Genomic DNA, 16,193 nt, shown 5'->3' with positions numbered 1-16,193 from the left:
TTAACCCACCTTAGACTTTTGTAAAAATTCAAGTTTCAAATACTCGGTAAAGATACCATCTGCTAAAATAAAAGCTTTTATTGGCTACAGTTATTTTGAATCGATATTTGACGTTGTTTCCCTTTGATTAGAAATGAAAAAGATTTTTTTTTGAGAAAAAAAGTGTAGGTACTTACGCATTTATTTTTCTCCAAAAATATATTTTTTTATTTTCCGGGCGGAAATTCATTTTCCTGAACAGCTGATTCTTTTATAATCAAAAGTGGAACCTTTGTATATATATTTGAATAGAACATTCATGAAACATAAAATTTTGTTACGGAAGGCGGTTACAGAAAAGCTTCGTTACCATATTTTGAATTTTTCCATAGCAAATACATTCGAAGTTGATATTTTTTTTTAATTTGTATTTTTTAAGAGTAAAGTATTAAGGAGGGTAGGTTGATGTGTATTAAGCAGAATTGTAAGGACTTAAGTCCTTGACTTTCTAAAGTCATACAAACATCTAAACGTTCTGTGTCAACGCACCGTCAACGTATACAGCGTCAATGCTTAAGACGTTGACTATCACACGATTAGACAAAATAATAATTATTTAAGGGAGGTTTTTTTTTATATTTTTATCATAATTCGTTGTGAAAGAATGTTAAAATTGGTACAATATTATTGTGTAGTTTATAATTTTAGGTCTACAAATGACGTCATTTTTACGTTATTTAGAGTCAAGAACTTTTACCCTTTACGTTAACCTTCTAACAATTAACAATTTTGTTAAATAAATGTATTAAACTAAAAAAGTAACAAAATTAATTTAAGGACCTACAAACTCATCACCCTCATTTTTCTTAATTCAAAAAACGCACGTCTAAAGAAATAGTTTTTTGCATTCTTAGGAAGAAAGCCATTATACAAAAAATCCTTTTAAGTAAAAAAAAAATAATTGTTAATGGCAGTTAAATTCATGATTAAGATTTTCTTCAAAATTTAAATACATTTTTCATTTATTACAATTTTTTCATCATTTCAAACTATTGATTTTCACGTGCATTTCAATATTCGCTTGAATTAATATGACACTTTTACAAATATGTAAATTGAAATGAAATATTATCGTTTACACGGCTATTTTGAAATGAGTTTGTATGTTTGTCAGGTGTATTTAATTATTTCAGTAATTAATTTCTTATTTTAAGAAATTTAATTTAAACACTGAAGAAATGCACTTAAAATTTCAAATTAAAATTAACTTTTTTTTATATCTAACTAAATCCTTGCTGTTATTTGAACATGAACATGTTTGAATATATATTTTAAAAAAAGAACTTCCCATTCCGATAAATTATTCTACAAAATTTAAACATTCAAAAAAAAATATTTTGCATGCGATTAAATACTTTGATTTCAAAATCTATTTTTTAAACGCGATTTAAGTAAAAAACAATTTTAACCAGTTTTAGTACTATTTTTTGTAGATTAAAATTTTTATAAAATTGACTGTTACTTACTTACTTAAGGTGGTGCTTCAGTCGTGTGTGAACTAGGGACTCACCCAACAAACTTCTCCATCTAGATCGGTCCCTAGCAAGATGTCTTCAGTTTCGCGCTCCAAGTTGGGTGAGGTCACCTTCCACTTGTGCGCACCACCTGATCCGTGGTCTTCCTCTACTGCGCTGTCCTGTGGGTCTGGATTCGAAGATTTTCCGGGCCGGATTATTGGTTTCCATGCGCTCTACGTGACCCAGCCATCTTAGTCGTTAGACTTTTACCCTTCGGGCTAAGTCTACGTCGCTGTACAGCCCGTATAGCTCGTCGTTCCATCTCCTCCTCCACTCCCCTTCGATGCATACGGGACCGTAGATCACACGAAGAACTTTTCTCTCGAAACGACCCAAGGTGCTTGCGCTTTTGTCATAGTCTATGACGGACGGGGATGATGGGGGTCTTATATAGCTCCATTTTGGTCCATCGATAGAGGACTTTACCACTCAATTGCTTTCTTAGTCCAAAGAAACAGCGGGTAGCAAGAGTTATTCTGCGTTTGATCTCAGCGCTAGTGTCGTTTTTTGCGTTTACAACGGAGCCTAGGTAGACGAAGTCCTTGACTACCTCAAAGTTACGTCTGTCGATGGTGACGTTTTGATCAAGACGTCGGTGTTGTATGTCCTTTCTTGACGACATCATGTACTTTGTTTTCATCGGGCATGACTGTGGCTGTTGGATTTTTATAAAAATTAGCCGAATGTCAAAAACAATATTTTTTTGAAATAAAATTATTTTGAAGACAATGTTTCTAATTTTTGAAAAGATATTTGAGTTGAAAGTAAATTGTTACCAAGTTGTAGTATTGTTTTCTTAGGTTTTTATTTTGTTGTACAAAAACTGTCAATTCCATTTTTCTCATAACTTTACCAGATGTTAAAAATGTTATTTTTCGTTTCATACATTTTTTTTGGAGATATTTTTGTTCGTAAATTATTCCAGGAGCCAATTTTTTTCCAGTTATTTTCATTTACAAAAAAATGGTTTGGTATCACGTTACAATACGTAATATAAAATTTTACTCAAGCCGCTAGCGTCATTGGTTCACCTTTTTTTAGATTGCGATGGTAAAAAGAAACACCCACTCAATTTGTTTGAGAGTCCTTTCTGCATGATTCTGGAATATTATCTGTATAACAAAATTTATTTGAAGTCAATATCTCCATTGGTTCTTGAAATATGGACGACGAAAAAAAGTTCGAGAACGTACGGAAATACGAACGAACGGATGTACGTTCACATACACGCACAGACATCTCTCTAAAAATCTTTTATTTCTACTCAAGTGACCTTGAAATGTCAACATTTTCAATTTGAAAAATCGGACCAATTACAATAACTTCCTATGGGAAGTTAATATTTGAATTTTCTCAAGAAATGTTTGAAGTTAATGTAAGTCATTCTTTTTAATTATTTATCCCTAAAAGAAAACTGAGGGAAAATGGGTAGAACTATTATTAGCATGGTTTAAAAATATTTGTCTCATTTGAAAATAATTCGAAAAAAATAGGTAAAAACTTAATTTTAATAATTGGCAACTACAAAATTCCAATTCTTTTTGTGCCTTGTTGTGTTTTTTTTTTTTAAATTTTCTTCATTCCCAACCAACCAATTAAAAAATCTCATTATACAGTTGTAATAATAAATAATAACAAAATGTCTTTTCATTGCCTCCCTCGAACTTGCACTAAGTTTTTATACATTCTTCTTTATCTTCTGTTTTTTTTTTTTTAATAATTTAGATATTTATTAATTTATATCTGAATTCTCGGTCATTTATACCCCCACCACAGTACATTCCACATGTAAAACATGTGGAAGGAACTGTTTAGGAATTCCATCAAATATATATGCAAAGCCTTTGGGTTTAACTTGAATACGTATTGCGTTGTGGGTAACTTCTACATTTATAAATAAATAAATGAAATAGGGCGAGCCACAGTCCGTTGAGAACTAGGGCCTAGTGACTTACAACTCTCAACCATTACTGTGTGCGAGTACTATTATTACGGATGAAGGGAACCTACAGTTTTAAGCAGAATCCGAACGGCTAATTTCAGGAAACGCTTTTCATGACAAGAATTACTCTTGATGAATTTGTCAATTCCTCGCAAGAGGCAGTACACGCGAAAAAAAACTTTAGATGGCATAGGCAAGGCAGGGATCGAACTCAAGACCTCTGGCATTACAATACAACGCACTAACCTCACTATTTATAAACACAAAATAACCAATTTTGTAGTTTTTAGAATTCAAATAAAATAATGCATAAAAAACAAAAACGGGCACCAAAGTAAACTCATTTGAAAACAAACAATATAAATAAGACATGACACACCAATAACTCGATTTCCCGATTCAGATTTAGATTTTAGATTTTACGAAACAAGAAAAAAGATCGGATCGAGTAATCTTATTTCGATCTGATCCAGGTATATAAGGTATTTCGATTCCGATTCAATTCTACACACAAAACCTACAATGCTATTATCGTTGTTTTACGGCGATATTAGCGATTAAGCATTTACAAGACAAAATGTCACCTGATATGAAATAGAAAAACAAATTTTTGGGCTTAACTTTCCATTACCGCAGCACGAATTTCGACTCAAGGTTTGTTTTATTTGGAAGTTATGTGGAAATAAATAATAACTATAGCAATTTTAGAGCAGGAAACATTTATTTATATTTTAAATTCATTTTCAAAGGTCACTTTTTTTGCATACAAAACAAGCAAAAATGGTTGATGTTGGCATTTTTTCTCTGCTTTTTGTTCAGTGTTACCATACTTGCTTTTTTTGTTGGGAATATATTTGATTTTAGTGCTCAAATGCAAGAAGTACTTTAGATGTACCGAAACTCGCACCCACCCCAAATCCTATAGTCATCCCAAGCAGAAAGGTTGCATTGAGCATGCACACCTAGCTGTTAGTACGCCGTGCTATTAATTCAAAAAAACTTCTTTTAGGTTCAAAAAATGAAATACAAAATAAAGTAGGGTTAAGTCCGAAAAAGAAAATATTTTTTTCTATGACTTAAAGCTTTGTATATTAATTTGAATAGTATTATCATGAAACACAAAATTTTGGTACGAAAGGCGGACAATGGGGGCGCTGCCTGTACGAAAATTATGTGTGGAATCTAAGAGCGACTGGAAGTATAAAAATATTGAAATAAATAAATAAAATAAATTACTCAAATGTAAACAAAAATCAGTCGTTGCCAACGTTACCTGAGATTTGTTTTATTCATACTTATCAATGTATAGAAGGTATGCATATACAATACATTTAGTTGTATGTGTTTTAGGTTTGTTAGCAGAAAATTGTATTCATTTGATTTTAGATTTTCTATTTTTGTGAAATCTGAAAATTTAAAAGCAACGTTTTCAAATTTAAGTTTTAATAGAATGCTACGTTGCCATATTTTGAATTTTTCCATAGCAATACATTCGATGTAGGTAATTTTTAATTTTTTTTTTTTTTATTGTAATGTGGGTAGTGGGTGGGTTGGGTAGGTATCTAGAAAAGTAAGTATTAAGGAGGTTGGTGTGTATTAAGCTGAATTGTAAGGACTAAAGTCGTTTCGTAATTGGAGTCAAGTCATGACTCAAGCTAGAATTAAACAATGAACTTAAAGGGCCAACGCGTTGACTCTGTGACGTCATAAAAACATATAAATATTTTGTGTCAACGTTCAAAGCTTCAATGCTTAAGATGTTGACTATCACACGATTAGACAAAATAATTTTTATTTAAGCCAACGTTATTTTTATTTTTTTTTTCATATTAGGGTGTGAGAGAATGTTAAAATTGGTACAGTGTAAGCATATTACATAATTATTTTGTGATTTTTAATTATTGTAGATCTACAAATGAAGTCTATTTGACGTCAAAGAGTCAACGCATTGACCGATTACGTTGAACTTCTAATAGTAGCTTCAGACTTTTTTCTAAACAACTGTGTTAGAATTGGAAAAAAGAGAATTTATGCATGTTTACCTATTTTAAAACATATTTTCTATATTTATCGTTTTGGAGTTAAAATAGGTACATAAATAAGTACGACAGTTTTTGTTTAGGTTGGCAGGTTGTTGCGTAGACAAAAATGTAGGGAAGTTTCTAGGGAATAATTTTGTTAAATTAATGTATTAAACCAAAAAGGTAACAAAACCTACTATTCTTCTCACCCTCATTTTGGTTGTTTTAAAAAACGGACAAATGGCTAAAGATTACTACACTATCTTCTTCTTGCAAATGGTTTTGGTTTGTCAGGTGTAATTAATTATTTAAGTAATCACGTTTTAAAAATGACATTCTAATTTTAAGGAATTTTATTAAGGAATAAAGATAAAAAAACCTTAACATTGAAGAAATACACATCAAATTTCAAATCAAAATTAAATACATTTTTTATTTCCAACAAAATCTTTGTCAATTTTAATCTTCACCTCAATTACTATTGATTTATTTCTACGGTGCTAACATCAAATTAACTAAAAAGAGTTTTTAAATAAGTGACCATTAAAGCTGTTATTTTAACATGAGTATATTTTCAATGTAGCGGCTCGGACCCAACCCGCACAGATAACTTCCCATTCCGATTAACTACTTAACTGTTGGATTTTAATAAAAATTAGATAAATGTGGCAAATAATATTTTCTGTGAGATAAAACTATTTTGAAGCCAATGTTTTTAATTTTTGAAAAGGTATTTGAGGTAATAGTACATTTTTACCAAGTATGTATTAGTATTGTTTTTGTTTTTATATTTTGTACAAAAACTGTCAATTAAATTTTTTCTCAAAATTTAACCAGATGTCAAAAACGTTATTTTTCGTTACATAAAATAGTTTTGGAGATAAAATCATTTTTTGTTCGTATAATTTTCTAGGCGAATAATATTTTGTTTTTCAGTTTTTTTTGATTTATAAAAAAAACGTTAATTGGAATTTTTCAAAAAAATATATTTCTTTGGTATCGTTCGTGAGATATTTAGGGTTAATCAAAATATTTACCCTTTTTTCAAATTACTATGTCAAAAAAACCACCCATGCAATTTTCTTGAGAGCCCTTTTTGCATCTTTCTGCATTATTATCTGTATAACAATATTTATTTGAAGTCGATATCTCCACTGGTTCTTGAGCTATGGATGACGAAAAAAGTTCCCAAACTTACGGATGGACGAACGTATGTATATACGTACACACGCACGCACAGACAACTCTCTAAAAGTCTTTTTTTCGACTCTAGGGACCTTGAACGCAAAAAAATTCAAAATTTTGAATTTGACAAATAGGACCCATTACAATAACTTCCTATGTTAAGTTAAAAATGTTCGCACTATTATTAGCATAGTTTAAAAATATTTGTCTCATTTGAAAATGATTAGAAAAAAATAGGAAAAACCTTAATTTTTCTAATTGGCAACCACAAAAAGTTTGTATTCTAATTTTTCTTCAATTTTTTGTCTTGTGTGTTTTTTTAAATGATTTATCATTGCCAATCAACCAATCAAACAATCAAAATAACAAATTATACAAAATATAAATAATAAATTATAACAAAAATATATTTTCATTGACTCCCTCGAACTTTCGCTGAATTTGTATACATTCTTCTCTGTCTTCTGTTTTTTCTAATAATCTGGAAATTTATTATTTTATGTTGGAATTCTCGCTCATTTTTACTCCCACCCCAATACATTCCACATGCAAAACATGTGGAACGAATTGTTTAGGAAGTCGTAAGAAGATGTCAGGTCGAGCGTTCCTTCTTCATGATAGTACTATTCAATTATATATACAAAGCTTAAAGGTGTTTTCTCGCCTTAATATTTAAAACATGTTCTATTGAGACTCCTACCTAACTTAAAAAAAAATCAGAATGAAATTGTTGCTGTGGTAATGGAAAGTCGCCCCGTTCTGTTTGGCAACAGATTTTGAAGTTCCAAAACATAATTTAACATAACATATAATTCCTATACCAACAACATATTAAGCAAAATAGGAAAAATTTGTTTAAATTCATTTCGGCAGATTCTTCGTTAAATTTTAAAGGAAACACACCTTTGAAGTTTCGAGTTTTCACAATGACAAAGAATCACATTTTGACAGCCCTGTCATTTCATTAATTCATTCGCATTCCCCATAATCTTCTATTCTTTATTTTTGAATCTTATCTCGAATTCTAATTTTTTTTAATAAATAAATAAGTCTTTGAAAAAATGTTGAAACCAAAAGCACTCACACAAGTTCTAAGCCAGGCGAATACGGGTGGAGTAGAAAACACTTTGTCAGTAAAGCTTGTCTACTATTATAATTAATATACTAAATTCAACCAGCTAACTTTATTTACAATTCATAGGCTTCTGAGTCAAGAAGGGGCTTTGTTAGCATATTCCGGATACGGAGATCGCGATGCTAGGGTAACAGCTGCAATAGCCAGCAATATATGGGCAGCATATGAAAAACATGGACGAAACGCATTTCGGGAAGACCATTTGACTTTTGTTCTGTTGGACTGCGAGAGTGGTCATGTTGCCATAACTCAAGTAAATATAACTGTGTATTTGTATGCCTGTTCTTCAATTAAAACAAATGTAATAGGTTGCCAGCATCTTACTTTGCTTGTATGCCAAAGAGACTGTCGGGTTGGGACTTCTAAAACAAAAGGCCATGGCTTTGGCAGCTTACCTGGAAGGACCTTTAAAGCAAATAGCAACCTCTTGATTGTTCTAGAAACTTTCTTTCTTATCGTTTAAAATTGATATTGTTCCATTGTATTTAAAATTAAAACAAATATTCGCTTATAAGTGTAATACCTTCGTTTATATTTCTTATTTTGTTTAGTAACATTCATTTATTAAAATTAATGCGAAACTTTAAGTGCCTGGTAAATTATTCGATAGCATACAGTTTCAGAGTACGGTCCATGCTTGTCGATGCAAGATATTGGGCATGTTTTCCAAAACGCACGCCTGTCGCAAGTGCTGTATGATCGTTAAAAACCTTCAAATCTTGCCATTGTTTACATAAATAAATTCTGCAAATACCAAGATAACATTTTAGCATGTTCTTTAAAATCATATTATTACTTTAAATAGTTACCTGACATCAGTTCCTGCGATTGCCAAATAAGTTCCACTTTGATCAAAGCACAGATCCTTGACTTCGTAACCATCTTCCAATTGTATTGTTTTAAAGTTCTTCAGTTTGCGTAAATCCCATAGTTTAACACAAGCATCGTCTGCGGCTGTGGCTAAATAATAACCATTTTCAGAGAATGAAATTGCAGAAATTGGTCCAGTATGTCCAGGGAAATTGGCAACGTTGCTTTGTTCTTTTAAATCCCAGATTTTAACTTGAGAATCATCTGTTCCTGTTCCAAAAATCAGTCCATCCGGATGAAATTGTGCCGTTGTTAGCCCAACTTCAGCTGTGTCCATCACCTTAAAACAAAACAATCAATCTTTAGTAAAGATTCAAGGAGTTACGTATTTTAAAAAAAAAATATTCATTTTCACAAAGAATTGGTATTTTCTGATTTTAAATTGAGTTTCAACAGACAATATAAGGGCTTCAATTTTCGTTATATTAAAACGAATATGTTTCATTCCATTCTCGGGAGATCTAACCGCAAAGCCAATCGAAAAATCTTAGACTATTCATAAGAATAGTCTTTCTTTCGTCAGAAGAAACTCCCAATGACTTTTAGAGCATTCCATATCATCGCTATTTGGCCAAGTGTTCCTTTTTCCTGACATCATTAAGGGGTGACAGCAATGCGCTGCCCGTGGTATGATGGTTAGTGCGTCATGCTAAAGGTTTTGGGTTCGATCCCTGCCTATGCCATCTAGTCTTTTTCACGGGTACTGCCTCTTACGAGGAATTGACAAATTCTCCAGGAGTAATTCTTGTCATGAAAAGTGCTTTCTCAAATTAGCCGTTCGGATTGGGTTTAAAATTGTGGGTACCATTCTTCCCTGACAACAATACTCGCACAGAGGAATGGTTGAGAATTGTAAGTCACTAGGCCCTAGTTCTCAACGGACTTTTGCGCCATACAATTGATTTTAGCAATGCGCTATAGAATAAATCAAAAATCTATTGGCATAGTACATTTCATTTTGGGTATTTCCTATGCATATTTTCCTTAGAAATTTCCTAAAATACGCAAGTCTTCTATTTGATTGTTAATGCTCTGCTGGCTTGCATTCTTTTCTCTTGTTTTAAAGGTCAACAGTGCCTGCTATATTTATGAAGGAAAGTTGAGGATATATTTATGCGAGATTGGAAGATTAAAATATTATTAATAGTTTTTATTTGTTCAGTTTACTACACAAATAAAACTTGACCCATTTTATATATTTTTGAGCATTCAAGTTGTGTTTAAGATATAAAGTTATAAGAGAAATGCAAAACATATTTGTTAGGAAAATAAATTCAATAACACTTCACTTACTTTTCCTTTTAAATATGCCTGTTTAAAATTCATTTTTTTTTTATATAACTCAAGGGGTTATTAGTACCCTTTATATGTTTATATTTAAACACAGTGCGAGCATTAGGAAAATATGGAAGGATTTAAAAGGTGCACCCGTGCACATTGGTCTTAAAGTTTTGAACATCAAAATGGGAGAGAAAAACAGAGTTGGCTAAACATTCCACATTCTCGATGTGCGATTTAAGAAAGAATCTCTATACTTGAAAATACGACCGAAATTGAGCTCAAGGGTAAATTGATGAGCATTCCTGCAAGTTCGAGTATTACGGCTGAATGGTTTAAGGCGTGGAATGCAACTGGCTAATTCGACAGCAGAGTGTTTGTAAAAATATCGATAAAACAACGAAAGGAATGAAATATTGCGGCGGTGTACTAGCGATGTAAATGTTTTGATTATAGTTCTATCGCCTATCATTTGTATTGCCCTTTTTTGTATTCTGTCCAAGAGATTTAAATTTGTTTTAGGGGCACCTACCCAGATATGCGAAATATATTCAAGCTTTGGACGGATGAAGGCTTTGTAAATTACTGCCAAATCAGAAGGGATGACAAAATTTTTGCACCGCCGGAGACATGATACCGAGTACTGACGGTGCTGGACAATGCTGTCAAGATCAGAATTTAATGAGCTTATCATACGCTGCCGTTTAAGTTCCACATACGATGAACAAGGATGTGAATCTAGAAACGAGTATGAGAAGCTGAGGGTACTGTCGTCGGCGAAATAGTTTAATGGATTAAAAGTGGTAGAAGTGGCAGACATAAGATAATTTATGAATATAAGGAAGAGACTCGGAGACAAAACGGAGCCCTGGGGAACACCAGCATTTATTTTATGAATTTCAGACTTAGAACACTGTTATTATTACAGTTATTGTGTCATTATTAAATTAACCTTTCTTTTTAATTATTTATTTATTGGTAATAAGAAACACAATCCTTTGGTTAAGTTCTTCTGTGAAATCAAAACAACTTATTCAATAAGAATGCCTCGAAGGTCTACCTACTTAAACATGTTATCATTGAAAAAAAAATTTCATCGGTTATTGAATCTATACAGAATCTTTTCACAGATTATTTTAGTAACTTTTTTTTTAAATAGAAAACATACAAAGTTGTGGAGTGAAGGTATAAAAGGTCACGGTACCCTCTTGAAAGAAAAATCTCTGCTGTTTTTTGTTTTCCCTGTAACTATACAACAATTATACCAATAACTTCAAATTTGGAACACTTATTTACATATTACATATTAAGCCAATAATAATTTAATGGCTATTATCTCCAATTATTAAAAACTTCTTTTTATATATTGTAGGTGATTTTAATATCGACTGGTTAAGTGATATAACTTATTAAAGCAGACTACAATCTATACGTGTTGATAATAATTTATGCGTTATCAATAAAGAACCGACGAGGAAAACGGCTTATTCGGCGACTCTCATTGATCATGTGATATTAAATTTCAAACAAATTACGGCAAAAACGGACCCTAAATTGAAAATAAGTGACCAATTTTAATTTGAAATAACTTTAAAAAACAAAAACCAAACAAAAATTAATGCAAAGTATAAGATTTTAAATTATGATAAAGATGTTTTTTTCTCTAGTCTTTTAGCGATTGATCTAATTGGTGTGGATGTTGTCAACAGTAGTATTGATGTATTGGCTGATTTGTTGTGTGATGAATTTGATATAATTGTGAAAGGAATAATTGTTGAGAAAAACCTTTATAATAGGAAATGTCAGTGGTTTAATAGAAAATTAGCAAAAATAAAACAAAATAAAAATTTAAAATATGAGTAATTCACGTTTGGAAACCAAAATTCGGTATGGGATGAATATATTTTAGCAAGAAAGATTTATAAAAGGGAATTTCGATTAGCTAAAGATAACTTCATTCAAAAAAAGATTGACACATTGGAAAATTCACAAAAATTATGGAAAAACATTAAAAATCTAGTTTTAAATAAGAACCATTGTGAAATAAAATATGTAGCATTTAAGGAAAATATGTTATATTTATATACAACGTATTCTGATAAAATTAATGTCACTAACACTATTTTTAAATTAAAAACTATTAACAACAGAGATATTATTGAAGTTTTAAAGTCGATGGGAAAAAAGAAAGACTTCAAATTTATGAGTGTGCAAATGTTCTTAGACGGTTTTGAAATACTTGACCCTATATTAAAAGCAATTGTCAATAAATCTATATTTATCGGCTGTTTTTCAAGCAAGTGGAAGGAAACGTTGGTAATACCTATCCAAAAAGTACAAAATACAATTTTAAGTGACGAATACAGACCAGTTAATATGCTTCCTATTTATGAAAAGGTCTTGGAAAAAATTGTAGAAAAAGAATTTAAGAATTATATGGAAGATAATAATTTCATAATGGATCATCAATCGAGTTTTCGAAAATGATATTCTTGTGAACCTGCGTTAAATTGGGTGGTGGAAATTTGGAAAAATGAGATGGACAACAAAAATACTGTCACTACGGTCTTTTTGGATTTCAAGAGGGCATTCGAGACTATTGATCGTAAAATACTTCTTGAAAAGCTCTCAAAATATGGAATCAAAAATAATGAGTTGAAATGGTTTGAGTCATATTTAAATGCTCGAACACAGCGTACGTTCGGTGAACAGTAATGTGTCTGATGCGAATCAAGTGAAAACAGGTGTACCTCAGAGCTAAGTATTGTGGGTGTTCTTGTTCCTATTATATATAAATGATATAAACTTGGCAGTCAAATATTGTAAATTATGTATGTTTGCTAATGACGCTCTTCTCTTTATTTCTGGGAAAGATATTCATGAATGTACGGAGAAAATTAATAATGACTTGCGATCCATAAGTGAATGGCTGATTATTATTAATAAGTTAAAACTGAATGTGAAGAAAACAAAGGATGTGTATCAGTGGTTGTGCGGAACTGAATGTAATACAAATTAATGGAGAAAATATAGATCGTGTTGATGAATTTAATTACTTAGGAGTAGTAATTAACAATAAAATAAACCTTAAAGCTAATACGGAGTATGTTTGCAAGAAACTGTCGAAAAAAATATACTTTCTTGGCAGGATTAGAAAAAAAATGTCAATTAATACTGCAATTAAAACTTATTACGCGATTGTTAAACCTAATCTATTTTTATCTTCTCAAAAAAAATTGTCTCGCCTCCAAAAACTGAAAAATAAAGCCATGAGAATAATCTTTAAATTTGCGCGTCTTACCTATATAAGAACTATGTTAACTCAACTAGCTTCGTATAACTCAGCTAATTAAATTGAGTGTTTTAAAGTTTGTATTTAAAATGAAAAACAATATGCTTCCAAAGTACTAAAGCAATAATTTAAAATATATCTGTGATTCCCAACCTTATAATCTTAGAAGTGCTGAAAACTTTAGACTTGATAAGAAAGCAACCCCTAGAGCGCAGAACACAATGATGTTTAAAGGACTCCAATTATATAATAATCTTCCTAGTGAAATTAAATCTTTATATAATATAAGACATTTTAAAAAAGAAGTAATTAAATATTGAAATCACATGCTCTTTTATAACCTTTTAAAAAATAAATCGATATTAAACCTAAGTAAATTAAAAACTTTGGAAGAGGCTTAGCAATACGAAGTTTGTGCATTGTCTCGGGAATGTGGAATATAATTTTATTACCACCTAATTACCTCAACTTAAATAAAAACTAATTATAAGTTTATATAAGCTTTTACCTTAGTCAGAAGTCTTCCAGTTCGAATATCGGAAAATGCCCAGTGTTTGTCTGAAGATGTTGAAAGGACATAGTCGCCAGTTGGGTGAAGCGATAGGCCAGTAACAGGACCATCATGACACCGCAACAATAGTTGTGTCTGACTGGTGGGAACGTTCCATATACGAATGCACATGTCAGGGGAAGCTGTTATAACAGTATCTTCATCAGGATGGTATATAACCTTGGTAATCTTCTTTGTATGTCCCTTGAGAATAGCAACAACTTGTTCGGTGTCTTTATTGAAGACAGTTGCATTCCTATCATTCCCCCCAGTAAGGATCTTACTATGATCAGCACTATTAATGTCCAGAGCTAGAATACCTGGCACAGATGCCGAGTGCAGTCCCTAAAAAATATATTATGTGTTAGTGTTTTTTATAAATGGAGATAAGTCAGGGTTCTGTTGAAAGTTTTCTCTGACTTATAAACGTTTTTCAAAAACATTACTGGATGTGAAGCTACAGTCAAGAAAGTTTTAATCTGATCCTGGGTGATGAGTTCTTCTGGCACTGTTCTACCCCGTTTCTTGCGTTCTTGCGTCAGGACGGTCGCCTTGTCTTGAAGTTTCTGAATAACCTCTGCACTCATTCCAGCTTGTTCAATTGGTTGAGTAGCAACGCCAGCTGCTTCAGCAGCAATTGCAGGCTGTGGTATAGTCGAAGGTGTTGCAATTCCAGCTTGAGGCTTTAGCGTTGCCAAAGCCTCTCTGGCTGCAGCCACCTCTTTTGTTAGCCTCGAAACTACACGACAAGCTGCGTCATGCTGATAAAGAGCATGGCTAAGTTCTTGACGAGCTATTTGCAATTGCTGTCGTTGAGTGAATGAGTGCAACATCAAGGCATCCCATTCATCTTGCATTGTCTTCAAAGTAGCCGGAATGCTAGTGGCGCTTGGGGGTTTAGGCTTGACAATTGGCGGTGTCTTGATTTCAATTAGTTCGTCTACTTTGATTTCCTTTCCCGTAATAGGATCGCACCCATTTTCGGCTATGTATTTTTCGATTATTCGCTTTTCAAATATTGCTCCAGATTGTGGTGAAATAACTGGTGTTTCTGGCACTTCGTTTGTAACTTGGATTTTACAAAAATTAAACAAATATTAAATTAATATAAGAATTTTGCATTAAACATAACCTTAAAAAATATTGTTTGAAATTTGGGTTCTTCCATTTAATGAATAATTCAATATTTCTCCTAAAAGAAAACTTACTAGCACAAACTAAAGCCATTTTACTTGTTTCCAAAAATAAGATATTTTAGTTTAAGATTATAAAATTGTTAGTTTTTTATCACTAAAGCAAAGTATAAATTCTGGAAAGCGTACAACACTGGCCGCTGCAAGATTTTTTAAAGCTTTCTTTTCAACTTCAAGATTTTTACTCTAGCACTAGCATAAACGTAGACGAGGGAGATAAAATTGACATTTCAAAAGGTCAGTTTACGTTTGTGCGATTATGGCATTGTTCCATGACACATTTTGCACATTCACTAATGGATGCGTTCAATCTCGTGTTGGATAGCCTATCCTCTAATACAAAATACAAATTATACAATTATTATATTATTATTATACAATTTTCGAAACCGGCTCAAACCTTGCACTAGTTTTGTTAACGTTCTTAACTATAAAATGAACCAATACATGAATGATCTATCATAAATATTGCACTGAGAGTATTTGAATGCACTACATGACATACACTTAAGCAATATGGATGTCAAATTTAATTCCGCGTGTACACATTATTTTCTGTACAACCTTTTTATTCACCCTTAAAATATTTATGAAGACATTTTCCCATCACGATTTCTATTAAGAAATTTGCACTTTATTCATGACAAACCGTAAAGTACGTTTCCACCAAAAAATAATCCGAGTTTTAAGGCAAATGATTTAAAATAAATCATGACGTGTTTCCACCAAAGAAAAGGAGAATAATTTGACGTTGTCATAACAACCAATCGTAATTAGTTTTATTTTATTCTTGTACCTATGTATTTATTATTTTTGTATACTTACATTTTATTTCGTTTTTGATTTCTTTCGCTTTCGTTTTTGAGTTGTTTATTGTTTATTGTTTTCAATTTGAATCATATGGTGAGGCAGATAGTTTTTGTTGACATTTCCATCTGTCAATAAACAAAATTGGCGTTTAAATGGGTCGGTTCAACAATTATTCTCCAAAACAAAAGTTTGTTTGATTTGACAAACTAAGTAAATTTTAATGAGTTTTATTTGAAATCTTCATTTGAGGAGATTAAAATTTCTATTGTAAATCTGTGAGATATCAAGGAGATTTGTGACAAATCTAGCTAAATCTCGGTTTAGTGCCCGGTGGAAACGTAGTATATGTGAAATTTTAAGA

The 16,193-nt window shown here is 31.7% G+C and overlaps 2 protein-coding genes across 2 annotated transcripts; one reads left to right on the top strand and one right to left on the bottom strand.

The window, feature by feature from the left end:
• The first annotated feature begins 7,668 nt into the window (after window positions 1-7,668).
• Window positions 7,669-8,359, top strand: LOC129952206 (ragulator complex protein LAMTOR2 homolog). Its single transcript, XM_056064685.1, has 3 exons — window positions 7,669-7,833; window positions 7,906-8,092; window positions 8,148-8,359. The coding sequence occupies exons 1-3, from the start codon at window positions 7,766-7,768 to the stop codon at window positions 8,268-8,270; spliced, it is 378 nt and encodes a 125-aa protein (XP_055920660.1). The 5' UTR covers window positions 7,669-7,765; the 3' UTR covers window positions 8,271-8,359.
• LOC129952192 (pre-mRNA-processing factor 19) lies at window positions 8,348-15,222 on the bottom strand. Its single transcript, XM_056064667.1, has 5 exons — window positions 15,038-15,222; window positions 14,276-14,898; window positions 13,788-14,174; window positions 8,649-8,989; window positions 8,348-8,583 (listed from the first exon to the last, which is right to left on the bottom strand). The coding sequence occupies exons 1-5, from the start codon at window positions 15,054-15,056 to the stop codon at window positions 8,439-8,441; spliced, it is 1,515 nt and encodes a 504-aa protein (XP_055920642.1). The 5' UTR covers window positions 15,057-15,222; the 3' UTR covers window positions 8,348-8,438.
• Between the last annotated feature and the right edge of the window lie 971 nt (window positions 15,223-16,193).

The sequence above is a fragment of the Eupeodes corollae genome, chromosome 3 (genome assembly GCF_945859685.1).
Source record: "Eupeodes corollae chromosome 3, idEupCoro1.1, whole genome shotgun sequence".
In the NCBI taxonomy this organism is placed as follows: Eukaryota; Metazoa; Arthropoda; class Insecta; order Diptera; family Syrphidae; genus Eupeodes; species Eupeodes corollae.
Note: the sequence above shows the minus strand (reverse complement) of the source record. Positions and strands in the feature narration are given on the sequence as shown.

What these genes read in the sequence shown, in the direction of transcription:
- LOC129952206 (XM_056064685.1), top strand. Translation starts at nt 7,766, where the DNA reads ATGTTGAAACCAAAAGCACTCACACAAGTTCTAAGCCAGGCGAATACG. An exon ending in GGTGGAGTAGAAAACACTTT is followed by an intron (nt 7,834 to 7,905) that starts GTCAGTAAAGCT and finishes TACAATTCATAG; the next exon opens with GCTTCTGAGTCAAGAAGGGG. An exon ending in GTCATGTTGCCATAACTCAA is followed by an intron (nt 8,093 to 8,147) that starts GTAAATATAACT and finishes CAAATGTAATAG; the next exon opens with GTTGCCAGCATCTTACTTTG.
- LOC129952192 (XM_056064667.1), bottom strand. An exon ending in CTGGAAGACTTCTGACTAAG is followed by an intron (nt 8,990 to 13,787) that starts GTAAAAGCTTAT and finishes TTTTGTTTTAAG; the next exon opens with GTGATGGACACAGCTGAAGT. An exon ending in ATCGCAGGAACTGATGTCAG is followed by an intron (nt 8,584 to 8,648) that starts GTAACTATTTAA and finishes TGGTATTTGCAG; the next exon opens with AATTTATTTATGTAAACAAT.